The sequence below is a fragment of the Stegastes partitus genome, unplaced genomic scaffold, assembly GCF_000690725.1.
Source record: "Stegastes partitus isolate 25-593 unplaced genomic scaffold, Stegastes_partitus-1.0.2 Scaffold647, whole genome shotgun sequence".
Lineage (NCBI taxonomy): Eukaryota > Metazoa > Chordata > Actinopteri > Pomacentridae > Stegastes > Stegastes partitus.
Genome location: NW_007578378.1, coordinates 220,683 through 229,542, shown reverse-complemented (window position 1 = coordinate 229,542; position 8,860 = coordinate 220,683). Strand labels below are relative to the sequence as shown.

The 8,860-nt window shown below is 42.8% G+C and overlaps 1 protein-coding gene across 2 annotated transcripts; it reads left to right on the top strand.

Annotated features, from left to right (window-relative positions):
• Positions 1–1,009: 1,009 nt before the first annotated feature.
• LOC103363271 (transgelin) lies at positions 1,010–7,102 on the top strand. 2 transcript variants are annotated; one of them, XM_008289952.1, is made up of 5 exons: positions 1,010–1,185; positions 5,043–5,229; positions 5,325–5,496; positions 5,671–5,773; positions 5,896–7,102. In XM_008289952.1, exons 2-5 carry the CDS (start codon positions 5,050–5,052, stop codon positions 6,044–6,046), a joined length of 606 nt encoding a protein of 201 aa, XP_008288174.1. In that variant the 5' UTR covers positions 1,010–1,185; positions 5,043–5,049; the 3' UTR covers positions 6,047–7,102. The 2 variants fall into 2 exon arrangements, with proteins under 2 accessions (XP_008288174.1, XP_008288173.1); XM_008289951.1 differs by having other exon boundaries at positions 5,040–5,229.
• Positions 7,103–8,860: the final 1,758 nt, after the last annotated feature.

The following is an 8,860-nucleotide window of genomic DNA, read 5'->3' as shown; positions in this document are numbered from 1 at the left end:
GTACGAGTCCCTGTTCTTTGTCATTCCGGACATAAAGCGTATCGGTTATGACAGTCAGGCCAAACAATGAATGAAAGATGTGACAGCAAAGTAAAGCTGGCAGCTTCTGAACATTCACAGTTCGTGAGCCGGAAAGACAAGGTCTGTCCTAGTCCGTGTCCTGCTGTTTAAACATCACAGTCCTGTCTGGGTGTAAAATCAATCACATAAAATGACGCAAAACTGATCTGACAGAAACATGCTCCAGCATTTTAAACACCTGAATTTCCCTGACTGATGTCTATGACTTTACACACTGCCAGCCTCTCACAGTGTCCCACCATGTCTGATGTCATTTTTCAAAGACCTGCCAGGTCCTGACCAGGTCCTGACTTGCTGCCGCCGACGGAGCTGACAAGGATGGAATGTCTCGGAGAGGAATGTCCCCGCGTCTTGTCATATAAGCTGCCTTCTCCGCTGAAACTGAGCGCAAAGACAAGAGTCAGTTCCAGGATTTTCAACTCTTTAGAAAAAGCCTGTTGTGATACGTTGTGACCTGTTGGTCTCCTTCCTCTTTATTGAGTCTTGACATGAAACTCAACAGAGAGGAGGGGGATTCACGTTCCACAGCCGCTTACTGTCTGTTTCAGTTTCAGGCAGATTTGAAAGAACCACAAAACGCCACCGGTCTGAATGGAGGCGATAAATAATCTCCTACATGTGCTCCACTGCTCTCTAATTACTGTAACTCCCTTCCTGTGCTCCCTGGAACTTCACTGTTCTCCAGGATTTTATCATCCCCTCCCTCCCTCCTCTCCCAGTAATCCTGTCTTGTTCTTCGGTGGTAGAGGGAGAAATTTAGAGAATTCTTTTCAGTGACCACACCAAACTCTCGAGTCACATGTTCTGTTTTTCCTTCCCGTCCTTCTCCTAAATAAGGAATTACAGTTTGAGGAGGGAAGAAGAAAAAAAGAGGCCAGGGGCGGGCCGTAGAGTGAAATAAGAGGACCTGGAGGCGTCGCTCTCTCTTGCTCCCTCTTTCTGCTGAATGTGGTGAAGTCATATATTTCAGACGGGGGTGTTTGCTGTATTTATATTGGCAGTCCTGTACAGTGCACTCTGCGCTGTGTTGTAGAAGAAGAATAGCGGGAGCAGAGCATCAAGAGCACAACTCCACCTGAATTCACCTGAGATCTACTGCACAAAGTAAGTGAACGCCACGCTTCTTTCCCGCTTATCAGTCTCAGTTTTCTGGACTCTCACTGGCAGTCAAAAGATTTCTTTGTTGCTCGGCGGGGCTGGTGGGGGGATTCTGTGCAGGAATCTGTGATATATCATCCACCCCACCCTTTGCTTTCTGTCTAATTTCCTCCAGCTTATGTTAGCTCATACACAGACTGAGGCTGAAAGCTGAGTTAATGTTTAGCTCTCCCTGCCTGCCCTCTGCATGAGCCTCTAAATTCTTGAGTTATGAAATTCTGTTTCTTATCTACCTTCTCCTCCGAACACTCTCCTCACGTCATGCAAGGCCTGTAGCGGTTTCAGGGAGTGTTAACAGGTTCAATCTCTGACAAATCCCTCATCAACGCTGTCTAATAGTTTGTCAGCTCCTCATTTAATACCTGCTCTAAACACTGAGCTGCCACATTTGAACGCCACACATTCAGTCACATTTATGAACCGTGGTTAACTTTCTTTCAGCGGCTGTACCGTTACGTGGTGTCTGCAATCTTTGATGGTAGGAAAGCTGAATTAACAGTTGGGCCATGTGCGGGATAAGAGAGAAACGTGGCCGTGAACTCTGAAAGAAATAATCCCGCCAACTATTTCAGGTCCACTGTGGTCACATCAGTTTCAGAACTGAGCCGATGACGCGTTTTTACGACGCCCTGTTGTAACTGCAAGAACGTTGTGAAACATCTCATAGCGGTTTACTGCAGGTTACTATGACATGAAAGTTGAAGAATTTGGGCGGAGATGAGACGTATGACAAGTTAAACAGTAACGACTGGAGTTGGGTCTGAGTAAGATGCTTCACATGCAGTATGGGAGCAGCAGAGTGAACAATGTAGAGCAGGGAGTTTGCTGAGAACAGCAGTTAGATGTTAGGAAGTGTGAACTGTGTAAAGAATACTCATGTATAGTTTCACTGATGGGTGTTTGAAGGTAATTTCTATCATGCAGGAGTTTTTCAGTGTGCTTTTATCTGAATAAATAATGATAAATATAAAGCAAATTAGGTTTTTCTCCATAATTTGACTTTTCATGTGCAGTAAGACCATTTATAATGAACAACAACAGCCAGATTAGTGGCAACACAGTCATGTAGCAGAAGCCAGAAAGGTACATCTGGTTATTTCAGAGACATTACAGACATGTATGTTTGAGGTTAAACAGGGAACAACGTGGAGCTCAAATCTACGGACTGAAAATGCAAATGAATGAATATCTATTCTGCCCTATTTTTATCGTTCTTATTTTTATCTTTACAAATCACCTCAGTAACCCCGGCAGCTCACGCAGCGTGGTGGTAGTGGGGGGTGGTAGCTGCGACTCTATGATTACAAGATGTTCCCACTAAACACTAGGCAAGGCTGCTCATAGTTGATTTTTTTTTTTTTTTTTAGAGTACATGGCTCCACATAATCTTCCAAAACACACAAACACCTGCAGACGCGCCCCGCTTGAACGGTCCGTACTTGTTGCAGTTTACAACCGAGCCCACCATAAACCCTACCTTGTAAATGCAAGATATGATTGAAATGCACAGTGTGGGGTGACACTGACACGACGCACATGCGTGATCAAGGTGCAAGGCCCGATAGAAAAGTCTAATCTAAGTGAGAGGCTCTCTGACTCCGTTATCCCTCATCGCTCGCTCAGATAAGTCGTGATGTTTGCAGCTGCTGGATGTTCTCTGGGCGTGCCGGTACACAACAGATGGAACTCCTCTGTGTTGAGAAAGAGACTGTTCAAGAGTTCTTGGATGTTTGAATATTTATTTCATTCTTGTTGCTGTAGCAGACTGGTTTTGGAACGACTTAGCAGACAGGAAGACACTTATCCTCCACATGCCTGTAGAACCACTGTGACCTCAGACAATGAACAGAGCACAATGTGTGTGATCCATAGCAGCTCCAGTGTGGGACTGTTGGACACAATGATGATTTGTCAACCTATCATCACATGTTGTGCAGGACTCACAAGCCCACAGGGGACTTAATAGGTGTGCCTCTCTGCCCACGAGAAATAAATGAGTGTATGTTAAAGCTAGTGTGCCTGCAATAACAAAAGACACATATTTGCACAGATGCATGTAATCCTACACTGAATCTCCAGCCTGTTACAAGTCAGAAAGGCCAGTTTCACCACATTTGCAGAGAAAACATTCCATAGATTTGCAGTGTGCACATAGAAGACTTTCCTGTCTGATATAAACATCTTCAGATGTTGTCTGGACTCTGTAATCTGCACAGGCAATAACTGCATGGCGGTGGTTCCTGTGTAGGCTGATATTTTCATAATTTAAGTGGCTCGATGTAGAGTTTGTTTGTTCTTAAAGGCCGTTCCCATAGAGAGCAACAGTGTGTTGTTTTGTTTAGATTCCTGTATGCACATAGCTACCTTTGTCAGGAATGGAGGAAGGAAGTGACAGCTGAATGAGCAAACAGGATGCAGTGAGCAGGGCGGTCCTACTGAGGCCAACAGGAAGCTCATACTGCATTAATAAGTGAGATAGGCCCACCATAATTACTCACAGAGAGCAGCAGGCTCGTAATTCCTCAAGACATTTAGCATTTTAATTTCCATGGCGCAAAATGTCATTGTTAAATAATTACACTGCCATTGTCTGGATGGTGGGAATACAGAGCGTCACTCTGTCATTGTGTTGCACACCATATCATTAGGATTAATGCTAAAGATGATGGATTATTCTAAAACTGGAGGAGCTTTGCTGCGTTATAGAAAAGCAGAGACAATGTATACGTCAACTTTGTATTGACTTCTTTCTTTACTCCTTAATCCTGCCTTTAAAGTTTGGAAAATGTTGTTACTGTCGGACAGTTTTTGGTCTTTATGCTGAGCTGAGCTGAATGGCTTTAGGCTGTAGATCTGTATTCCATACACGTATATGAGTGTAGCATGAACCTCTGACTTAGCTCTCTATCGCACAAAGAGTTCTGTAAAACAATGGTCAAAATCTGGCTTCAACAGTGTCTGAAAAAATATGTTAAAAAATAGAGGAATATTGTAATATTTAAAAACCAAAAAACAGTAAAAAAATGAATGAAAAATTATATTTCAGCTGATTTAAATACATTTGCTTTTGTTCGCTTTTTTTTTTACAGTTAACATGTAAATTATGACTTTTTCTGTGATTTTACTACTTATTATCTGTATTTTAACAAAACAGGAAAAATATGCAAAATAACAGTTTAATACTTGTTTATTTTTGTAACAATTTTTCAAGCCTTGAAATGCTTTTTCATTTCAAATAATGGCAAATATCTATAAAGTACCAATATTTTTGGCTGATTTAAATACAGTAAAAAGTAAAAAAAAACAACAAAAAACAAACAGATTTTCAGTTTTGATCTTTTTTGTAACAATTAAAATTTAAATGAATAATATCTTTTCTGTGATTTGATGCGTTACTATCTACAATTTCACAAAATATGTAAAATAACAGTAACTGTAAGTAAGTAAATATTTGCAATAGGCAACAATAAAACAGCCGCTGGAGGAAGCGAGGATCAGCCAGAAAAAAAAATTTGGCTCACATTTGAAAATTGTTCTCATTCTAAAAGCTTGAAACTAAAAGCTTCTCACAAAACACTAAAAACACAACAGAAACACATTCATGCACAAATCAGGAAGAGAATGACCAAAATCTTATTTGTTCTGACTGCAGCCAGGAATGTTGGCATGAGCAGGGCAGGGATTTGTACGTGAATGTTGTTCCATCTATGAAATATCCACATCGAAAAGGACACAATACACTGGCAGGGAGGAAAGTTTGCTCAGCTCCCGGCCTATCTAATGCTAACTTTCCCTCCCAGCAGGATCAACATGTCAAACAGAGGTCCTTCCTACGGCCTGACCCGCGAGGTTCAGTGTAAGATTGATAAGAAATACGACCCGGAACTGGAGGCGAGGCTGGTGGAGTGGATCATCGCCCAGTGTGGCTCTGGAGTGGGTCAGCCCGATTCATGCAGGGCCGGCTTCCAGGAGTGGCTCAAGGATGGATGTGTGAGTGTTGGGTTTGCACAAGTACATGGATCCTTGTAATTCACACTGTAAATGCAGTATGCTGAGGAGGATATGTGCTCTGTGTGTGTGTCTAGGTACTTTGTGAGCTCATCAACAGCCTGTACGGAGTCAACAAGCCGTTAAAGGGCATCAAGAAGTCTGGCATGGCATTCAAGCAGATGGAGCAAATCGCATTGTTCCTTCAAGCTGCTGAAAGATATGGAGTCACCAAAACGGACATGTTCCAGACTGTAGACCTCTTTGAAGGTAAGACCACCAGAAGACCTCGTCTGCATTGTAACAGTGAAGCCCTGTTGAGTGATTTGCAGACTTTCTTCGGCATAAAACTGAAGGTGCATTCAGAGGTGGCGTGCACAGGTCGCTGTCTCCTCCCTGTAGATGTGTGTGTTCTAATCATGTGACGCTGTCCCACATCTGCAGGCAAAGACCTGGCTGCCGTCCAGAGGACCCTGATGGCCCTGGGTAGCTTGGCTGTCACGAAGGATGATGGGAACTACAAAGGAGACCCAAACTGGTTCCATAGGTGAGTTTTGTTTGAGGATTTTATTTGTTTTTTTCGTTTCTCTCTGTGTGGAAAGCTGAAAAACAAAGGAGGTGTGAGGAATGAGATTGTGGACTGACGGATGCGTGTTTGTGTGTGAGCAGAAAGGCGCAGGAGAACAGGAGGGATTTCACAGAGGAGCAGCTGAGCGAAGGCAAAAATGTCATCGGCCTGCAAATGGGCACAAATAAAGGAGCATCTCAAGCCGGCTCGACGGGCTACGGGCAACTCAGGCAGATCCTCCCCAAACCCTGAAGAACCGGAGCAACGCTGAAACCCTCCTCCTCCTCCTCCTGTCCTCGAAAAGGCCAGTCAGCAAGGAGGGAGAAACTCTGACTCTTACCTTGGCCATGAGGAGAAATGTGACCGGACTGTTTTCAAGATCAACTGGACCAAAAATAGGGACCAACATGAACATGCGCACTTATGCAGCACACACATCACGTCAAGCACACACACATAAGTAGAGACCTTTTAACTGTTAAAACAAAACAAATCATTTTCCGCACTTTCATAACTACCTTCTGCTAGGCTGCTTGTAAATAATATTTTTTCTCAAAGATCATTCCAGCTGCTGTGCATGTTTTAGCTCATTACCTTAAAATCAAATGTACTTTACATGACCGCAAACCATAACATGTGACATCCAGATCGTTTCAGTACACCGTGCAGAAATCAGTCATTATCAATCTGTCACATTTAGCACTGAGTTTGCGTCACCCTTTACTTTAACATCTACATTACTGCGGCTTTTCTCACATCTTAAATGGATGAAACCACCACGTCCCTGATTTATTTTACACCGTGTCCTTGGTTGCTTTTTTGTGCATCTGCCAGTAGTGTCCTTGTGGCAACACAGCCATCAATTCTTGGATGTCACGGTGTTCTTGAATGCACCACCAAGGTTAGTTTTTGAAAATGTTCCCTGCTACAGCTGCAGGACTGTGCCGCAATAATGCAGCTTTAACAAAAAAAAATAATGATAAGAATGAAAGCTGAGCAGACAGATTAGCTCTAGAGCAAGAAAAACGTGTGCGTCGCGTTGTGGTTTACTGTGATGTTAAGTATAGAATTTATAGTTAGTAGGCTAGAACAAGCACATCCATCAGTCAAGTGTAAGTAAGTTTAGAAAGGTTTAAAAAGGGTTTGAGAATGACAGTCATGTGTGTTTTACCTGCTCCATAACACCATCTACAGTCGTCAGTCAGTTAACTTCTAATCAAAATGTTGGACCATCTTTTTAGACTTTGACAGCTCATAGGTTATACAGTCACAATGACTTTCAAATAAAGTTTGACTTAACTTTTCAAACGCCTCTTGTGTGATGAATTAGAACCCTGACACTTACTTACCAAAACTGCAACGAGAGCAGCTCCCTCCTACCTGAACTCTCTCATGCAGATCTACACTTCCTCTCGCTCACTACGCTGAACCAACAAAAACCGCCTCATGCAACCACCATAGCAGGGCACGAGGTCGATAGCTCGACTCTTCTCCTCTGTGGTTGCACGGTGGTGGAACGAGTTACCAAGCTCTGTTCAATCTGCTGACTCCCTCACAGTCTTTAAGAAAAGACTAAAGACCCAGCTCTTCACTGAACACCTCTGCACTTGACAGCCAGAAAACAAACAAACAAAAAAAACAAAAAAAAAATCCTATTACCTCCCACACAGCCTGCTATTGGCATCAACACCCATATCACACTTAAATTTGTTCTATGGCACTTATCTAGATTGTTTTCTCCTGACTAGATCCTTGCTTACTGTGCTCTCAGATGTGTGTCACTTTGGATAAAAGCTAAATGAAATTGTAAAATTGTAGAACTGAAATACTAGTAGGTTTTGTTTGCACCTGCTGATAACACTATCGATTCTACGCCATGCTGTAAAAGTAGCAGTAAATGAGTCAACGATTAACTTACGTGCATAGCAACCCGTAATAAACAAGTCAAAGTTTGTGCAGGCAACCAGAATAACACCTCTCGCACTATTTCCTCAAAAACCAGAGCTGTGAACCACACACAGATCAGCAGATGTGATAAAAGTTTGCTCAAGAAAAAAATCCCCCAGAGGTGGGAGGAGAGAGCGAAAAAGAAAAGATTGGGACAAGAGAAACCAAAGGGGGGATTCAGAGGAGGACTATCAATATCTCCTGCCAAGATGTTGTTTACACTGTTTTTGCTTGAGTAACATCGAAGGCGTTGAGCAAGAACAGACTCCGAAAAATACCAGATATGAGGAAGATAGTGAAACAGGAAAGGTATTTTTGATGAGAGAAACGGATTACAACTGAACAACAGGGGGAAGTGGTAAAAAAAAAAAAAAGAAACATCCAGATGGAGTGAGAGGAGTTTAAGGTGTGTGGGGTCAGAGGGAGGAAAGGTCACGAGGACGACAGAAAGGACAAAGCATTTCCAAAAAAGGAGTGAGCACTGCAGAGGGAGGGTTAAAAGAAGACTTCCCTTTCCTCTTCCTTCTTACTCGCAGTGTGCGAACAGGAAACTCTATGACACAAAGGGATGAATTAGTGAATGGGAAATTCATGAGAAACCAGTATGACACAAGCAAGAGGAGACACTAAACAAGTTGTCTGCCAAAGGGGTTACGCATTCATATGCTTTGTTTCTTTCAGTTGTAGTTTCTACTACTGCTGCTCTCCTCTGATGGAGTCATTTGCTCCTTATAATGTCCTCGATATTAAAACCGACTCTCTTGTTGATGAAGCTGCAGCACATTAGTCTCTGCAGGACAGCAGCTGTTATCTCAGCTGAAGCCCAGACAATTAGAATTTCCAAAAAGTGTTTATTATTTCAACACTGATATTTATTTCAACACGAGCAGCTTTGGCACGAGCGAGTTCTGGAGCCTCGCACTACTCGACACATCTGCCCAAGTTCGTCTCGAGGGTCCATTAACATAATGTGTGAGCTATTGTGTCCCTGCAAAGCCATATTTCACACTCGATTCTTTGTCACCGTTGCAGCAAATATGGCGGCCATGCTGTTGACTGTCAGGTCTAAAAGACATAAAGGTCTCATTAGATGCTGTGAGAGTCACAGCAGGTAAGGAT

Excerpts from the sequence above, each read along its gene's own strand:
- LOC103363271 (XM_008289952.1), top strand. The coding sequence starts at position 5,050 with ATGTCAAACAGAGGTCCTTCCTACGGCCTGACCCGCGAGGTTCAGTGT. Across the intron at positions 5,230-5,324 it reads AGTGGCTCAAGGATGGATGT|GTACTTTGTGAGCTCATCAA; the intron begins GTGAGTGTTGGG and ends GTGTGTGTCTAG. Across the intron at positions 5,497-5,670 it reads GACTGTAGACCTCTTTGAAG|GCAAAGACCTGGCTGCCGTC; the intron begins GTAAGACCACCA and ends CCACATCTGCAG.